Here is a 20,471-nt window from a genome sequence, read left to right on the forward strand (position 1 = left end):
ATGTATTTCTTCACTGCTCCAAAAATATGTACATCGCATTGGCGAGAGATCGGGACTGTATGGAGGATGTGTAAAGGCCGGCCAGTGAAACTTCTTCAGCGGACTCAAACAGCCTTGACAACGTGTGGGCAGGCCAACATTTTCCAAGATTGTTTCGGATGCAGAAAGAAGCATTAACACCCCCGCAAGGAACACAACAACAACTGTCGTCTGGGCAAGACGAATAAATCAGCAGTAGAAGATCTTGCACTCGTACTAGGGAACCACCAAATTAGTTTTGCCAACATACGTCGGAGCAATTCCACCTTCTTCAGGCAATCGTTTGATGACGTCACGAACCGACCACTTCGTTGATACATGTAAACATATCGGCTGACTGTACTTGTTTAAGGCAGCAGAACACAAAGTGTCATGCTAAATGCCTCGAAAAAGCTTAAAATCAATGTATTACTTTTTTATTGTGTAAATCTATGAATGTTTTGACTGTGTACTGTAGGTATTGTATGTTATAAAATACTTGAAATGATGCGTTGTTCTTTACTATTATTGTAGGCTCTAAATGTAGATATTTTCTAGATCTTTTTACGGTATTTTAGAGATAATTCCAAAGGAAACTAGGGTAAAACCAAAATCGTAGGTGGCAACATTAGTAACTGGTTCTAACATCCTTGGTTGTGGCTTGTGCATAGTTAGGTCTTGTTTACCAAGAGCTTTGACAAATTTATACGAATTGTATCCAACCATCAAATTGTCCAAACAGAAACCAAAGACTTAGTATCCAAATATGTTATTGTGTTGTGCCACGGAATTATCCGCTTACGAATAATGAAGATAAATGCTAATACAAAAATTATTGGGAAGAATGTTATTTTAGTGCCATACAGGGCAGAACATGTACCAAAGTAATTGTATAGATTTATAGAGGTTTGATAATACCGTAGCCTACGGTAGATAATTTTCAGTGTTCGTATTGTTTAATGAATGATGGGTACACAATGTTTGGTTCCCAACAGCCTTCTAAACACATTAAAAAATAAAATATTCGATCCCGAAGTTCATGCAGTTTCTGTGGCAATAACTTCTTTTGCTTGAAATACATTTTCGGCTGTAAATTTTCATCGGTTATTTTCTTTTATTTGTTTAGTGACCGGAAGTACCATTAAATTACTCTAGTTCATAATATAATGTTCCTGTGTTCTACACTGAGACATGTAATACTTAATTGTACAGAAATATGGACATGTTTTGAACTAGAAAAATTTGATCTCGGTCTGCGCTACATATCACTCTGTCATTAACATCCACAAAATTTCAGAGATAGGATTGTTTGCTATGTACACTTAAACTGAACTAAGTATTATAATTGGGGCTTAGATTGTGTATACCTATATAGGTATAGTGAAAATGGTAACTATGTTTTAGAATCTGTTGTATACTAGATCTATAACTCTGGTGTACCAGAGGTAGAGGTTAGGGTGGAAGTTTTTACTGTTTGGTTGTCAGCTGGTGAAGCCAGTGAATGTGACATGACAAAAAGCTAGTTTTGTCAAGCGAAGTTAGTTGTGACAGAATGATGGTTATTTGGAAGTTGATACAAGGGATCTTCAAAAAGTGAGACACATTATTATGGCAGGCCAAGTAACTTTTATTGAATGCTGTGCCACACTTCAAAGTGACAGATGCAGGAGACACTACTTTTAAACATAGTTACCAAACCTCTGTGAACAATGGTCTAATGCTCTACCAGTTGCTTAATTCCTTGATGATAGAAATCTGCTCCTTGTGCATGGAGCCATTTCAGAACTGTTGTGTGAATGTCCTCATTATTGGAAAAATCTGGGATTACTGTGAACCAGCGCCTTGATTGCCTGGATACCTGTTATGTGTACTGCAGCAGATCTGTCTTTTGCGGGAAACCAAGGGCATGTACTCTTCTGACATTGAGCCTGACATGTACTCTTCTGACATTGCACCTCTTATTGTTATCAGTGGACTTAATGGACAACATGTGTTAACTTAGTTTTTGAAGGCCCTCAAAGTGGGGTTGTGAGTTGGTGATGGCAACAACTGTATCATGACACACTTTTTCTTTTTGTCTACATTCTTCCTTATCATAATTACATTAATGTTCCTAATGGGAACCTCTTGGACGTGATATTTTAAAGATTTTAATATGTTTGAAGGTTTTAATTAACCTTTCAAAAACTCCTATTGCTTTGAAACTCCTGGTACTTTGTTGGCTTCTACTTTGCAAATATTTTCTTGTTAGTTATGTCCACCAGTAGTTGTTTCGTGGGACATCTCTGCGTTGTTAACCACATCGTCGATAGGCTATGTTGGTGAGGTACTGTGTTTTAACTAATCCCCCAGATATTGTGCTGTATTGTATATTTATCAGTCCTGTTGTCTACAAGAGCAGTTTATTCAAAAGACATTAGACAAGTCAGATGTTAGATGCACGCAGGTGAAAATGATTTCTAGTCTTATATATTTAAAATTACAAAGAATGTTCTTCATACACTGAAATAACATGTCAAACATTTAAATACTATTCAGTGGTGTATAAGCGGTGATGCTGTAAACATGATGTTAAAGCTTTTCTAAAGATTATGATCTCAGTATTTTTATTATTGTTATTATTATTATTATTATTATTATTATTATTATTTTGGAAGTTTGTTATGAAATTTTTAACTCCCCATTGGAAAGTAGAGGGTGAAAAGGAAATACTTCCTGTTCCCTGACCTGTGTTTCTGGGTGAATTTTCCGTAACTCTCTCGTTTTCCTAAACCTCGCCAGGCCTTTTCCTTCATCCCTATTACTTCCCCTTCAATCCTTTTGCTAGAAGAAGGAAACAGGCTTAAAAAACTAGCATATTTCCTTAACATTTTATGTTGTGTTTTCTGCTGCTGCTGTTGCTAGGTGAGTAGATTTTTTTACCTGTCTTAATGTGTTAACACTATATGAGGTGATACAGATTGATGGGGGGGGGGGGGGGGTTAATGCAAAGAGCCGTTACTTTATTAAGATCAAAACTAGCACAAGGGGAAAAGATAAAATAATATGATTATTTTGCAAATATAATCAACAGAGTTGCCCGGGGATGGTCTTCACAACAGACTTGTGACACTTCGGATTAGTTTCCTTGTTTAATGCCAGTTTATGGATTAAAATATTTTAAAACAAGTGCTTCAGATTTTAGTCATTTTTGATAATCTTGCTACATTTAAATAGAGAAAGTTGACAGTGAGACAAGAAAATGTGTGCTATATGCAGCATTTAGTTTAATTTTGTTCTTTGTGAGTATTGCAAAATTTACAGAATGTTATGGAGCAGTTCATAACATAAAGCGGGGCGACAGAAGTGTCCGATCCCATGCGTAGGCTTTGACCCGTGACGTAAGGGTGTTGTGTGTGTGTGTGTGTGTGTGTGTGTGTGTGTGTGTGTGTGTGTGTGTGTGTGAGAGAGAGAGAGAGAGAGAGAGAGAGAGAGAGAGAGAGAGAGAGAGAGATTGTGGTGGCCAACGTAGTTTGTGGTACCAGAAGTTTTTTGTGGTAAGTTTTTATTTTTTTGTTTTTATTGTGTGTGTTGGGGTCGAGGGAAGTGTTTTATTGCAAAGTGTGGCTGTGAATGTTGGTAATGGCATGGGGAGATGTTTTTGAGCTATATAGGTCAAGGGAAGTGTTTGGTCCTAATTTATGGGATCGGGAGCTGCTGTTGAGCTATATAGGTCAAGGGAAGTGTTCGATCCCAATTTATGGGATCGGGAGCTGCTGTTGAGCTGTATAGGTCAAGGGAAGTGTCCGATTCCAGATTATATTGTGTTTATTGGAATTTAGGGAGTTTTGTGATGCTGTTTTTTTTTTTTCGTCATTTTGCGTGGTTTTGTATGGGGGTTGGTGTCTAAATTTGTTTGTATTTATATAATAGAGGGAAACATTCCACGCAGGAAAAATATATCTAAAAACAAAGATGATGCGACTTACCATACGAAAGCGCTGGCAGGTTGATAGACACACAAACAGTTTGTGTGTCTATCGACCTGCCAGCGCTTTCGTATGGTAAGGCACATCATCTTTGTTTTTAGATATATTTGTTTGTCCCCACCCAAAAACCCCCCAATTTTCACACTTGTCCCGTTAGTGTCATTAGGCTTTTTGTGTAACGTGCGTGTGTTTGTTTTTCGATGTATTTTTGTCTTTATAATGTGTACGTAACGACTTTATACGCGCCATATTGGAATCGTCGTTTATATGGTTGTTTCCGCCATATTTGTGACACACACACACACACACAACACCCTTACGTCACGGGTCAAAGCCTACGCATGGGATCGGACACTTCTGTCGCCCCGCTTTATGTTATGAACTGCTCCATAACATTCTGTAAATTTTGCAATACTCACAAAGAACGTCATGGGTCAAAGCAGACGGGCGGGATCGGACGCTTCCGTATTTCCCATAAAGTGAACAATAGTTAAATCTACTGAATAACAATGTAAATATGTTAAATAATTTTAGTTTACTCTTATAGACAGGAAATGAGGAAGTTGGCAGGAATGATTTGGGGAAAACCCCAAGGAGGACAGCTGTACCAGACAGCTGTTTTAGGTACTCATTACGTAAACAATATGTCTTATTTCATGATAATACCATCCATAATTTATTCGAACTTTGGCATACCTGCAGAGAAAAAAGACTTCTCCAAGAAAAATTTAAACATCATGTGGGTTTCAACATTACCCACTACAAATTCTGGTGAACAGCAAATAAGAACATGTTTCCCCCACCTGTGGTAGTCAAATATTTGTTTCAGGAAATCTCATGTAGTGTGTCCCTTTGCAACCTTTGCATTAAAGGAGACCACTTGGCACCACATAGGGGCATAGTCTCCACCAGCTCGCCAGAGGTTTCCTTTGATCTGTAGATACTTACATAATCGAATATTTAAAGTAGATGACTGTCAGTTCACAAATTGAACACCTTTTTAATAATTATTTTTTAACTGTTATAGAAAAAAAAATGTTCAGGTGGGGAAGCAATGGAATATATTGAAAAGTCATTCCAGAAATATTCGAGTGAATAGAAGTAATACAAGCAGTTCTCAAAACCTAAATCTCACATAGTTAATAAAGTTCTAAGCTGAATTATGAACAGTTGATGCATCACGCATGCCGTTAATGACCAGGCTTGTTAAATTTTTATTTATTTTATTTTTGTCAGATTTTGTGTGACCACAATCTTTAGTTTTTTTAAATTTTTTATGTGACCCAAAGTGACTGAACAAGGAACGGTCACTAGAAAGAAATAAAGGAAATGTTTATTGCGCAAAAGTGAGTACTGAGAGTAAAGCATTTTGCATTCTGTCCCTGAATTCACAGCACATCTATTTGATGATAAAGTTCTTCATAAATGATTCATCATGAACTAAAAAGAATAGTAATGTGTGTGCACAATTTAAAAAAAAAAAAAAATTACAAAACTCTTCAGTACTTATTCCTAAAACTTTCAATGGCTCGGAAAGGTGCAGTGTGCTGAACAGAGCCCTATCCTATGGAGCTTATCTTGATGCCATTAGGTAAGATATTCATGCATTGGACCTAAGCTCCATGGAATATGGATGGACTGAGCAGTCATGGATCGGGATGCTTCTGAAGAGTCCAGCCATGTCATGTCCAACATCAGGATGGAGGAGGGTGCTACCCCCTATCACGTAATTTGATCAATTGTATGCATTGTGTCAAGGCTCACATGTCTACATAAGGTATAAAACTTATGTTGTTATTATGTGTAGTGCATCTGTACACATGCATACTATGGAAGCCATCATACGGTGCTTGGCAGGGGGTACTTTCCATCATTACTAGTCATTTTCTTTCCTGTTCCACTCACAAGTAGGGTGAGGTGAGTATGCGTCATAATATGAGTGTTGGAAATTAAATACTGACAACTATTTATTCACAACCGATACAAAAGTGTTACATGTTTGCACCTGTTACTGTCCTTCAAAGTAATCACCAGCGTTTTGTAGTACCCGTTGCCAGCGATGTGGAAGGCGTAGTATACCGTAAGTGGAGTCTGTTCTGTTGATGGTGCGGATGGAGCGGTCTAAAGTTATGGTGATTCTCGTGTACGACTGTGATGGTGTTATCCTGACGCATTATGTTCCTCCACAGCAGACCATCAGTGCATAGTATTACTGTTCGTTTTTGGAGCATCATCTGTGATCAGCTTTGCGAAAGAAGTGGTGACGCTTTCTGCACAACCCACCCATAATTTTGCACGACAATGTGTGGGTGCATACAACGCAAGCTGTGGCTGCTCTGTTTGGTCGGTGGTTCTGTGACTTTGATTTGATTCTAAAGATGAAGGAACCACTTTGTGGCATTCGCTTCAGAACTGTTCCAGAGATTCGACAGGCAGTAGACAGCTCCATTCTCACTATCAACAGAACAAGCTCTGCTAAAGGTATACTGTGCCTTCCACATTGCTGGCAATGAGTTCTACACAATGCTGGTGACTATTTTGAAGGACAGTAACAGGAGCAAACATGTAACTCTTTTGTATCAGTTGTGAATAAATAGTTACCACTATTTAAGTTCCAACCCTTGTATATCTCACCTTCGTGGTCCTTACAAGAAATATACATCGGTGCCAGTGGAATCATTCCACAGTTGGCCTAAAAAATGCCAGTTCTCTATATTTCCTCAATAGTGTCCCACGAAAAGAATGCCACCTTCCCTCCAGAGATTTCCGTTTGAGTTCATGAGGCACCCCCGTAAGTTGCATGCTGATCAAACCTATCAGTAGCAAGTGTAGCAGAATGCCTCTGAATTGCTTCGATGTCTTCCTTTAATTAAACGTAGTGGGGATCCCAAACACTTGAGCAGTATTCAAGAATGGGTTGCACTAATGATCTCCTTTACAGATGAACCAAACTTTCATAAAACTCTCCCAATGATCTGAAGTCAACCATTTGCCTTCCCCATTACAATCCTTACATGCTCGTTCCATTTTATATCACTTTGCAATGTAATGCATGAATGTTTCACCGACCTGACTGTGTCAACTACCTCACTACTGATGCTGTATTCAAATATTACGGTATTGTGTTTCTAACTCACCTGCAGTAACTTACACTTATCTGCCATTAGAACTAGCTGCTGTTCATCACACCAACCAGAAATTTTGTCTAAGTCATCTTGCACCCTCTTATAGTCACTCAATGATGACACCTCCCGTACATCATGGTGTCATCAGCAAATATCCATAAACTGCTGCTCACCCTGTCTGTCAGATCATAATGTGCCGGGTGATCAAAAAGTCAGTATAAATTTGAAAACTTAATAAACCATGAAATAATGTAGATAGAGAGATAAAAATTGACACACATGCTTGGAATGACATGAGGCTTTATTAGAACAAAAAAACACAAAGTTCACAAAATGTCCAACACATGGCGCTGGACAGCAAAACGTCAGTGACTGCGCATGACAATCGTGTTTAAAAGGAGCTGTAATGAGAGAGAGAATCAGATGCGCCAGCAGTCGCAGCATGTTGACGTTACATGAAAAGGCGCTTTTAGTGAAGCTGTATTATCAAAATGGGGAATGTGCTAGTTCAGCGTTACGATCCTATCGCCATAGGAAGGGGATTCGAACGGGTAAAGGTCCATTGACAAATGCAGCTGTGGCGAGAATGATTTCAAAGTTCGAAGCCACGGGTTGTTTAGACGATAGACCCCGTAGTGGCCGACTGAGCACAAGGCGTAATGCTGCTGAGACAGTTCAGGAAGAAATGGAGACTGTAGCATGTTTGTCTATGCACGGGGAAGTCGGCGCTCGTGCAGTCGCATGTCGCACCGGCATTCCATACACTACTGTTTGGTTGGCACTTAGGCGTACCCTCCGATGCTATCCGTACAAAATCCATCGGCATCATGAACTGTTACCTGGTGATTTAGTGAAGCGGAGGGCATTTGCCGTGTGGGCATTTCAAAAGATGGCGGAAGATGACGATTGGTTGAGTAACGTGTTGTGGACCGCCGAAGCTCATTTCACACTTCGAGGGTCTGTCAACACCCACAACTGCAGAATTTGGGCTACCGAAAATCCTAGAACTGTCATGGAAACTCCATTGCACGACGAGAAAGTCATGGTATGGGTTGGATTTACCACATCTACCGTTATCGGGCCTTTTTTCTTCGAGGAAATGCATGATTCTAGTTTTGTAACTGCTACCATGACGGGTGAGAGGTATGCCGATATGTTACAGAATCGCATCATCCCCAGCCTGGCTGATAAACACCTGCTGGAACGTATGATGTTTATGCAGGATGGCGCTCCACCCCATATTGCTAGATGCGTGAAAGATCTCTTGCGCGCGTCGTTTGGTGGTGATCGTGTGCTCAGCCGCCACTTTCATCGTGCTTGGCCTCCCAGGTCCCCAGACCTCAGTCCGAGCGATTATTGGCTTTGGGGTTACCTGAAGTCGCAAGTGTATCATGATCGACTGACATCTCTAGGGATGCTGAAAGACAACATCCGACACCAATGCCTCACCATAACTCCGGACATGCTTTTCAGTGCTGTTCACAACATTATTCCTCAACTACAGCTATTGTTGATGACTGATGGTGGACATATTGAGCATTTCCTGTAAAGAACATCATCTTTGCTTTGTCTTACTTTGTTATGCTAATTATTGCTAGTCTGATCAGATGAAGCGCCATCTGTCAGACATTTTTTGAACTTTTGTATTTTTTTGGTTCTAATAAAACCCCATGTCATTCCTAGCATGTGTGTCAATTTGTACCTCTCCATCTACATTATTCCATGATTTATTCAGTTTTCAAATTTATAATGACTTTTTGATCACCTGGTATGTACATATAGAAAATAGCGGTCCGATCACACTTGCCTGGGGCACTCCTGATTACACAGTTGTTTCTGATAAACATTCACTGTAGAAGAGATCGTAATGGATTGTGTTACTTAAGAAGTATTGGAGTCACTCACATATGTGGTAACCTAATCTATATGCTCAGACCTTCATCAACAGTTTGCATTGGAGCACTGTTGTAGTCTGTAAATGACTAATATGCAGCTTTATACAGAAATAAATCATGTATGCAGTCTTTAACTAAATACTTCCTTATTTTGATTGTAAAAAAAAAAAAAAAGGGTCTTAGAAATATGGAATTAATTAGCCTGTGTTATAGTAACTTATTGGCTGTAAAGGTCAACAACAAAATTATTATAAAGCACATGTGCTGTGTTATAGTCTCCAACTGTGGCCAACATGGTATGAGTGAATTACCACCATATATAATAGAAGGCACACTTTTGAATAAAGATACCCTTTGTGCAAAATATAACCCTGTGTGATTTCAAAGAAACTATGGAAAATAAACCATGTAAAGTGCTTATGGCAGACAATTTTGTGATCATAAAAGTAGATGTATTGAACTTCTTCCCAGTATTAGATTTTGTCAACTTCATTCATCATGTCACCATTATAAAGCAGTGGAATGTCACTCATAATAGTACTGAGTGTGGCAATCTGAATGTACTGTTACTTCATTGCAGAAGATAAATGTTTTGTAGCTGTATGTATCTGAGTGGTGTGTGTTCTGCCGGACATATTTGACAAGCCACCATTCAGATATATACATTTCTGAAAAAAAGAGATACTTATTTCACTGTGAATGCACAATTATCTTCAGGACTCCTACAGGAATCACGATTTCTGATTAATAAGTTTAATGGACGAGGGACATTGCAGTGCAGTGGGAAAGATGTTCAAAAGTTGCTTTGTGTGTATGCTGGAAACAAGAAAACTCTTTTGTGGTGTCCAGTATTGTTTAGGAAGTTATCATTCCATTCTGAATCCCATCCAAACGGGATAATGCTCACAGTGTAGTGTCTCTCCAGCAAGTCTCTAGATAAGAAAGTTCTTCAGTAATCAAATAATAGCACAGGAAAATATTGAAAGTGTTTCAGTGATGAGCTATATGTCCTACTTCACATTACTCTGTAGTATTTCCAGTTTGGAAGAAGTATTGCCAGCCGCGGTGGCCGAGCAGTTCTAGGCGCTTCAGTCTGGAACTGCGCAACAGCTAGGGTTGCAGGTTCGAATCCTGGCTCGGGCGTGGATGTGTGTGATGTCCTTAGGCTAGTTAGGTTTAAGTAGTTCTACATTCTAGGGGACTGATGACCTCAGATGTTAAGTCCCATAGTGCTCAGAGCCATTTGAACCATTTGAAGAAGTATTATTTCATGCAGATGTTGAACTCTCTTTTCCTTTTTATGTACAGGTAATAGTTTTTCCACCATTTCATAGATTTAAACTAGAAGTTTCACAGACCCCAGTTTATGAGAATACAATTTGGGATGTGGAATTCAATTGCACTTGATTATAAAATATCCTCCACAGCTGCATGATAGTGAGGTACCAATGATTTGTGCTGCCAAATTTGTATGCTTTTAAAATTTGATCACCTGTGGAATCAGATTCGCTCACCAAGTGGTGGCAGGAGATCACCCATATTAATTAAGTTTGCAAGCTTTTGGAGCCAGTGGCTCCTTTCTCTGGCAGAAGGGTTGAAGGGGAAGGAAGAGGGATAAAGGAAAAGGACGGGTGAGGTTTAGAAAAAGGTAGTGTTCGGAAATGTTGCCCAGAACCATATGTCAAGGAAAATTTAACTGGATGGGATTAGAAGGAGAGACTGAATGTTGAAGACTGCACTCTGCTGGTCCTTGGTTCTCGCCACCCACCTGGCATTAATTTACATTAATTTCTTCAGTCTCAGCAATTCCTTTCTTCACTCCCTCATAGTTTTCTACACCTTACAGTCTCTAACATGTCGAATTTTCACCCTACCCCCACCGTTTTCCAGCTCTATCACATACAGTGCACTTACTGTTTTGCTTTTATTAACTTGTGCTTGATGTTTTGGCAGTAATCTCTGTCTTGTGTATTACCCCATCTTAAGCTCTAGACAAACGTGTGGTTCCTGAAGAGGGGCAGCAGCCTTTTCAGTAGTTGCAAGGGCAACAGTCTGGATGATTGACTGATCTGGCCTTGTAACAATAACCAAAACGGCCTTGCTGTGCTGGTACTGCGAACGGCTGAAACCAAGGGGAAACTACGGCCGTAATTTTCCCCGAGGGCATGCAGCTTTACTGTATGATTAAATGATGATGGCGTCCTCTTGGGTAAAATATTCCGGAGGTAAAATAGTCCCCCATTCGGATCTCCAGGCGGGGACTACTCAAGAGGATGTCGTTATCAGCAGAAAGAAAACTGGCGTTCTACGGATCGGAGCTTGGAATGTCAGGTCCCTTAATCGGGCAGGTAGGTTAGAAAATTTGAAAAGGGAAATGGATAGGTTAAAGTTAGATATAGTGGGAATTAGTGAAGTTCGGTGGCAGGAGGAACAAGACTTCTGGTCAGGTGACTACAGGGTTATAAACACAAAGTCAAATAGTGGTAATGCAGGAGTAGGTTTAATAATGAATAGGAAAATAGGAACACGGGTAAGCTACTACAAACAGCTTAGTGAACGCATTATTGTGGCCAAGATAGATACGAAGCCCACACCTACTACAGTAGTACAAGTTTATATGCCAACTAGCTCTGCAGATGAAGAAGAAATTGAAGAAATGTATGATGAAATAAAAGAAATTATTCAGATAGTGAAGGGAGACGAAAATTTAATAGTCATGGGTGACTGGAATTCGAGTGTAGGAAAAGGGAGAGAAGGAAACGTAGTAGGTGAATATGGATTGGGGCTAAGAAATGAAAGAGGAAGCCGCCTGGTAGAATTTTGCACAGAGCACAACTTAACCATAGCTAACACTTGGTTTAAGAATCATGATAGAAGGCTGTATACATGGAAGAACCCTGGATATACTAAAAGGTATCAGATAGATTATATAATGATAAGACAGAGATTTAGGAACCAGGTTTTAAATTGTAAGACATTTCCAGGGGCAGATGTGGACTCTGACCACAATCTATTGGTTATGACCTGTAGATTAAAACTGAAGAAACTGCAAAAAGGTGGGAATTTAAGGAGATGGGACCTGGATAAACTGAAAGAACCAGAGGTTGTACAGAGTTTCAGGGAGAGCATAAGGGAACAATTGACAGGAATGGGGGAAAGAAATACAGTAGAAGAAGAATGGGTAGCTTTGAGGGATGAAGTAGTGAAGGCAGCAGAGGATCAAGTAGGTAAAAAGACGAGGGCTAGTAGAAATTCTTGGGTAACAGAAGAAATATTGAATTTAATTGATGAAAGGAGAAAATATAAAAATGCAGTAAATGAAGCAGGCAAAAAGGAATACAAACATCTCAAAAATGAGATCGACAGGAAGTGCAAAATGGCTAAGCAGGGATGGCTAGAGGACAAATGTAAGGATGTAGAGGCTTATCTCACGAGGGGTAAGATAGATACTGCCTACAGGAAAATTAAAGAGACTTTTGGAGATAAGAGAACCACTTGTATGAACATCAAGAGCTCAGATGGAAACCCAGTTCTAAGCAAAGAAGGGAAAGCAGAAAGGTGGAAGGAGTATATAGAGGGTCTATACAAGGGCGATGTACTTGAGGACAATATTATGGAAATGGAAGAGGATGTCGATGAAGATGAAATGGGAGATAGGATACTGCGTGAAGAGTTTGACAGAGCACTGAAAGACCTGAGTCGAAACAAGGCCCCCGGAGTAGACAACATTCCATTGGAACTACTGACGGCCTTGGGAGAGCCAGTCCTGACAAAAGTCTACCATCTGGTGAGCAAGATGTATGAAACAGGCGAAATACCCTCAGACTTCAAGAAGAATATAATAATTCCAATCCCAAAGAAAGCAGGTGTTGACAGATGTGAGAATTACCGAACAATCAGTTTAATAAGCCAAAGCTGCAAAATACTAACACGAATTCTTTACAGACGAATGGAAAAACTAGTAGAAGCCGACCTCTGGGAAGATCAGTTTGGATTCCGTAGAAATACTGGAACACGTGAGGCAATACTGACCTTACGACTTATCTTAGAAGAAAGATTAAGGAAAGGCAAACCTACGTTTCTAGCATTTGTAGACTTAGAGAAAGCTTTTGACAATGTTGACTGGAATACTCTCTTTCAAATTCTAAAGTTGGCAGGGGTAAAATATAGGGAGCGAAAGGCTATTTACAATTTGTACAGAAACCAGATGGCAGTTATAAGAGTCGACGGACATGAAAGGGAAGCAGTGGTTGGGAAGGGAGTAAGACAGGGTTGTAGCCTCTCCCCAATGTTATTCAATCTGTATATTGAGCAAGCAGTAAAGGAAACAAAAGAAAATTTCGGAGTAGGTATTAAAATCCATGGAGAAGAAATAAAAACTTTGAGGTTCGCCGATGACATTGTAATTCTGTCAGAGACAGCAAAGGACTTGGAAGAGCAGTTGAACGGAATGGATGGTGTCTTGAAGGGAGGATATAAGATGAACATCAACAAAAGCAAAACGAGGATAATGGAATGTAGTCGAATTAAGTCGGGTGAAGTTGAGGGTATTAGATTAGGAAAATGAGACACTTAAAGTAGTAAAGGAGTTTTGCTATTTGGGGAGCAAAATAACTGATGATGGTCGAAGTAGAGAGGATATAAAATGTAGACTGGCAATGGCAAGGAATGCGTTTCTGAAGAAGAGAAATTTGTTAACATCGAGTATAGATTTAAGTGTCTGGAAGTCTTTTCTGAAAGTATTTGTATGGAGTGTAGCCATGTATGGAAGTGAAACATGGACGGTAAATAGTTTGGACAAGAAGAGAATAGAAGCTTTCGAAATGTGGTGCTACAGAAGAATGCTGAAGATTAGATGGGTAGATCACATAACTAATGAGGAGGTACTGAATAGGATTGGGGAGAAGAGGAGTTTGTGGCACAACTTGACCAGAAGAAGGGATCGGTTGGTAGGACATGTTCTGAGGCATCAAGGGATCACCAATTTAGTATTGGAGGGCAGCGTGGAGGGTAAAAATCGTAGGGGGAGACCAAGAGATGCATACACTAAGCAGATTCAGAAGGATGTAGGTTGCAGTAGGTACTGGGAGATGAAGAAGCTTGCACAGGATAGAGTAGCATGGAGAGCTGCATCAAACCAGTCTCAGGACTGAACACCACAACAACAACAACAAGCTCTCAGAGTTTCAAATTACATCCTGTGCAGTTCCCAACAATCAGTCTTTCCTTCTCACCCTGTTGGTAGGTCTTGCCTGACCCAAGGTGCTAGGTAATTTGGCTGAACTCTGCCCTTTTTCCTAAAACTCACAGTCCTTTCTTTTCCTAAACCTCACCAGTCCTTTTCTGTTACCCTTCCTCCTTCCCCTTCAACCCTTCTGCCAGTAGGAGGAGCCACTTGCTCCAAAAGCTTGCAAACTTTAAGACCTCAGTACTTCTTATACGTGTTTTCTCCTGCCATCACTTGGTAAGTAGATTTTTCATCAATCAAATTATAACATATAGTCTAGGTAATTTTGGAGCTACGTGTTATTTGATCTGTTATAAATCATTTGAAAAAGAGAAGCCTTACTATATATTTATTGTCTCTAAAGAAAAGGGTTTCCAAAATGAAACTACACTCAAATAAAAATTGAAGTAATGTCTTCCTACCAAAAGATGTAAGTATGAGATAAATGTGACACAAAATTAACTTTTCATGCAAAGGTTTGTCTTCTGGCAAAGAGAGGAAACTATTGAAGGACACAGGACTGTTTGTTAACTAAGGAAAAAGTACTCAAAATCTCAAGTAAATAGAGACACAAAACAGCATAGGATGAGAAAGAAATTAACATTATTGTATGCAAAATTTATGAGTACAGTAAGCTCATGTTTGGTTCACACAAAATTGTTACAAGACAATAAATTTTTACTTCTGCACTATTTTGTCTATCAATGAATAGTCTACTCATACAAAACAGTCTTCCTATCTACAGTTATATTTTGTAAACCACTGTGAAGTGCATGGAAGAGGGTATGCCCAATTGCACCAATTATTAGGGTTTTTTCTCCAGTCCATTCACATATGGGGCACAGGAAGAACAATTGGTTAAATGTCTCCAAGCATGTTGTGCTTAATCCAATCTTGTCCTTATGATCCCCACAGCAGCTACACGAGAGGGCTTGTAGTATATTTCCAGAGTCATAATTTAAAGCTAGTTCTTGAAACTTCATCTTGTGGCAATACATTTTTATAAAATCGTCTTGGGCAACCATTTGCCCCAGTTATTAAACTCTCTGAGCTTGTCATCACTCACTCATCAGTTATTGTCTTGTAGTAGCTACTTGTGGCTGCATGGATAATAGTACTACCCTTACAACTTTGTGCTTCTGGTTGTGACACCACTAGTTTGTACTCCATTTTCATTTTAGGCCTTGTTTACTTTCCTAATTTGCTGTGCTTGTTTCAGCCTCATAAGGGGTAGGTCCCACATCATACACATCTGCTGCTCTCCATGTTTATTAAGAGTGTTAACTACAGTTTAATTTCTACTTTTTTCACTTACAGTACTATCATAAGAGTTACTTTTTTCTCGGGCAAGTTTTATCAGAATGCGACCTCAAATTATATTTTAGAACACATGCATCACTCAGAAATGTATCTTTTTCTTTAATGAAATACCACTTTCTTAAAAACTCTCTTTTATATGCTTCACTACCAAATACACACTGCAGTCATAATAGTACTATGTAAAATTTCGTCGTCCGTGGATTGTTCTGGAGTGAACCAGTAGCTCTCTTTGTTGAAGGATCACAATTTTATTGCTTCAGTGAAATCAGACACCTTGTTGTTAATATTATTTCATTGCCTAATTTAAAATGGCATTTACTGCTTCCTGTATATTTGTGAAAGTAGAACATGCAGATGGTTCTGATGCAGTACTATGATCTTGTGTAATGAAGTGAGGCATGTTCAATACTGTGTACTCAGCTGACATTACTTTTGTAAGTCATTATGCTCATATCAAATGTGGTTTTGGATCATATATGTGAACTACAAAATATAGTAAATTCTGTATAAATATGAAAGATGAAAATCTATTGGTGAAGATCTTGAGCTAAACAAAGGAAAGTGGGTAAATAAGGACTCACTGTATGGTTGAGGTTTTGAGTGGTAGACAGGCACATAAAGAAGATTGATCTTAGGCTAATCTTTCTAACAATGTCTCTCTTCAAAGTTAGCAAACAATTATGAAGAGCCTCGTGATGACTGAGTGTTGTGTGATGTCCTTAGGTTAGTTAGGTTTAAGTATTTCTGAGTTCTAGGGGACTGATGACCATAGATGTTAAGTCCCATAGTGCTCAGAGCCATTTGAATTATGAAGAGGTGAGGAGTAAAAGGGAGAGAGAACAGTGGTGTGGTGAAGAGAGATCCAAGTGAGGGAGGAGCAAGGTATCAGGATAAGAATAAGGCACCATGGAGCTTATTCTATTGTAGGCAGCTGAACTTCTATACTTTCTGCAGATGATACCAGTGTCATACTAAATCCCAGTAGAGAGAAAGCTGCAAAGAGTTAGTAGATGATTTTTCCATAGAATTATTAAGTGCTTCTCTCAAAATAGACTCTCCCTGAAATTTGAAAAATACTACATTAAATTCTGTACAACAAATTGTCATGCCAGCAATTGATGTAGCACGTGAACAAGTGTCAGTAAGTAGGATAGACTGCTCCAAATTTGTGGGTGTACACATTGACGAATACTTGAACTGGAAGGAGCATATTATTGAGCTTTTCAAACAATGAAGTTCATCTACTTTGCTCATCGTATAATTGTGAATCTTGGAAAGAAACGTATCAACCTCCTGACATATTTAGCATATTTCCTCTCAGTAATGTCAAACGGAATAATTTTATGGGGTAAAGAAAGTATTGATTAGACGAAAGTGAGCAGTAAGAATCATATGTGGTGTTCACCCACAAATGTCATGTAGGCACCTCTTCAAGGAGCTAGACAATGTAACTTCGGCATCACAATACGTATTTTTGCTTATGAAGTTTGCCATAAATAATCATTGCAATTGGAGAATAACAGTGATGTACATACCTGAAACACTAGACGTGAAATTGACCTTTATTACCCATTGTTAAAGCATTCAATGGCTCAGAGAGGAGTTCAGTGTGCAGCAATACAATTTTTTTTATCATTTGTCCAATAACATAAAATGTCTGACAGGTAGTGAAGCAAGTTGTAAATCTAATTGAAAATCATTTTTCCTAGACAGCTTTTATTCCATTGATGAATTTTTACTTAGAAACTGGCTACCAGTAAACACAAATCATGTATACATATCCTGTAAAGTGACTCGTTCCACATCATTTCAGTAAATAATTATTCAAATAATCTGTGGAACACGTAACAAAGTGACTATACTACATGATGAAAAAGGAGGTGCGGATTAAAGAGGGAGAAATCAGTGTGAAGTAGAGGAAGGGAATGATATCAAAGATAACAGTGAGTGTGCAAGTTAATAGAGGAATGAATCACACTAAGGAGAAGTGTGGTGAACAGTTGAGGAGAGGGGAGGGGGACACATTATGCCACCAAGTGATTTACTTTGCTTTTGGCCACAGTTGGGCAGTGGCTACTTCTTTGGGTGGAAATCTGGTTTAAAAGTATTGTATTGTACAATCAAAAACAATTATCTGATAACAGTGTTTAGGAAGAAATTTGAGAATAATGCTGGTAGAAGTTTATAAAGCAGACAGTGTTAATCAAATTGTGACTCTTCCTTAATTATCATTTTAAAACACTTCATGTCTTGTTTTCTCTTAAGACAAATAAGGACAAAATTGAAAGTGAGTATAAGGGGTGGATAACTCCTGTGATTAAAGTATATTGTGTTAGGAAGAGAACAACCTGCAGTCAAGTTTCGAAACTCCATTACCATCAGTATGTTAAATCCCCCAGGCTGTATTAAAAAAAAGCAAAACTCATGTACCATGCTAAAAACAACTAAAATAAAATAAAACAAGAAAATCTAAAAATATGGCAAAAACTATTAGGAACATTATAAAACAAGAAACTATCAAAAATAGTGACCCAGGTGAATCAGAGTCCCTGTAACATAGCTCTGGCAGAAACGGTGACACTTTCAAAATCTTTGGCCAATAAATTCAATGATTACTTCCTCACAGTGCCAGCAAACACTGCATCTAATCATAAACAACCACATACAGATGCTGTGCACCAATGAGATTCATAGCTGTTGAGGTGGAACAGTCAGCAGGCAACCTCTGGGAAACCTGCAACACTCAGTTGTATAAGGATTGAAGTTGTATATGGCTTATGGGCAGAAAGGGTGGACTGCTGATGGGTACTAACCCCCAATCCAACAACAGGTCTCATGTAGCCAGTCCTGATTCAAAAGAGTTCCCTCCAAAAGTTTTGTTTATAGTAACAGAATGCATGCTGGAAATAAGAATATGTTTTTAACGGTGGAAAGGAAAGAGGGCAGCTTTGAGAGTTTCACTTTCTATATTCAGAAAGGCTTAGACGTTATTGCTGGGTCACATGGAATTAGCTGAGCGGTCTAAGGCGCTGCAGTCATGGACTGTGCGGCTGGTCCCGGCGGAGGTTCGAGTCCTCTCTCAGGCATGGGTGTATATGTTTGTCCTTAGGATAATTTAGGTTAAGTAGTGTGTAGGCTTAGGGACTGATGACTGTAGCAGTTAAGTCCCATAAGATTTCACACACATTTGAACATTTTTTTGTATTGCTAGCACTTGAAAATCACTTAAGCAATAGTGTAATGGGGACACTATTGGAAGAAGGGGAATATACCATCAAAACAAACTACACAGCACCTCGAATTACAGCAAAGGTATCGTTACATGCAGGGATCTGGTGTACATTCCCAAGGAGAAACCGAAAGCTGAGTGGCCTGCAGACAGTGTAGTCGGAGTGCAAAACATCATGAAGAGGGTGGATGGGGATCTTGTAAAATCTGACTCTTTGATCCTGATGTTTAAGAGCGCAAAACTTCCTGAGCAATTTAGAGAGGTTTCCTTCACCTAAGTGTGTGACCTTCTGTCCCAGGCACATGCACTGTTTCAAATGCCAGCACATTGAGCATATTTTTCTTTGGTGTCAAGGAGAAACCACTTGTTGCAAATTTGGTATGGCCAACCATGACCGAGTCGCTTGTTCATCTCTTTTGAACTGTGTGAATTACTCTGGGGCTCGTCCTGTCTGTAATTGGGACTCCAGCATATATCTGGAAGAAAAGAAGATACAAGAGCCTGAGATTACAAAGTACATCCCATATGGTGAGGCTAAAAAGATGTATAAAGCTATGCTGCCCCCAACTTTCACTACCTCCTTTGCTTCAATTCTTAAACAGCCAGTGCAGAAAGCTGATGGTGATATACAAACAGCGGTTGCTAGTGTTTGCACTATTACCTGAACTTGTCAATGCAGTTGTGCTGCTGCAATTATTTTGATGCCTGTACTTCAGATTTGTGTTCAGCAATGTCAAAGATATATAAGTAGTAGTTTTTTATGCAAATTGAACCAATAATACAAATAAAAGTTTTCCGTAAACTTTAAACAGATTTTTCTCGAGAAACAATTTGTCAGAACTGCATTCAGCATAAAATAAAAGCAGTTCAACCTATTAACTTCTACTTTTGACCTGCGAGAAGTAAACACTTTTCTTGGGAGGTTAGACCTATAGTCATGAAATTTGTTAATATTAACTATTTTTTTGTAAAGCCACAAAGAGAGAAACAAACCCTCAAAAATGGACCTCTAAGTTCGACTTGGCACCATATCGTTAAATTTAATGTAGTATTGGCTGAAGTTATTCATTCCTGGTTTCAGATAGCTCCAGGGGGGCTACACTGCATGCAGTTTGTGTACTTCAGACTCGCAGGACCTCATTCACTCCATAACAACATGCACCTTTTTTCTTTTCTTTAATTGAAAATCTAAAGTAAAGTTCAAAATATGATCAATCATAATCCCTGAATAGATCCTTTGTCAGTCTTTTCATTGTCTCAAATAAAAAAATTCCAAACTTCGCCTATTTTTTGCTCGTTTCAATGAGAACCTGGCCTTAATGGTTTCAGAACATGTGGAGGAACTGAAACTGCTACCTTGTATTTGCAGGAAATGCATTTCAAAGCATCTGATGCCCTCATTCTACAGGAACATACACTCTATTGCAAGGATGGCCTGACGGGGAAAAAACTAAGGAAAGGGTCGCTCTGTTTGTCGATAAAGTGCACCACTTCTCTGATCAACCCTTAGCTACTGATTTGCAAGTGGTTTCAGATGCAGTTCAAGTATGTCAGATGATCACAGTTTGTTCACTGTATTTACCTCCACATGAGGTAGGCTCTAATGGGTCTCGTAGAACAACAGAACAACTCCCCTAACCATTTCTCGTACTGGGAGACTTCAGTGTCCATCATATATTGTGGAATTAG

At 39.1% G+C, this 20,471-nt stretch overlaps 1 protein-coding gene across 9 annotated transcripts in view; it reads left to right on the forward strand.

The window, feature by feature from the left end:
* Nucleotides 1-722: 722 nt before the first annotated feature.
* LOC126251491 (alpha/beta-tubulin-N-acetyltransferase 9) overlaps nt 723-20,471 on the forward strand; it is a 108,059-nt gene continuing 88,310 nt past the window's right edge. For 3 of the 9 annotated variants that reach the window (XR_007545739.1, XR_007545740.1, XM_049951952.1), the window contains exon 1: nt 726-902. Coding sequence is in view for 2 of the 9 variants with exons in the window: in XM_049951952.1 (XP_049807909.1) it covers nt 826-902 (77 nt within the window). In the remaining 7 variants the exon portion in view is untranslated. Of the gene's footprint in view, nt 948-1,385; nt 1,408-14,451; nt 14,471-20,471 lie in introns of those variants that run through there. The other 6 variants (XM_049951953.1, XM_049951954.1, XM_049951956.1 and 3 more) reach the window with 6 other exon arrangements.

Source organism: Schistocerca nitens, chromosome 4, assembly GCF_023898315.1.
Source record: "Schistocerca nitens isolate TAMUIC-IGC-003100 chromosome 4, iqSchNite1.1, whole genome shotgun sequence".
Taxonomy (NCBI): Eukaryota; Metazoa; Arthropoda; class Insecta; order Orthoptera; family Acrididae; genus Schistocerca; species Schistocerca nitens.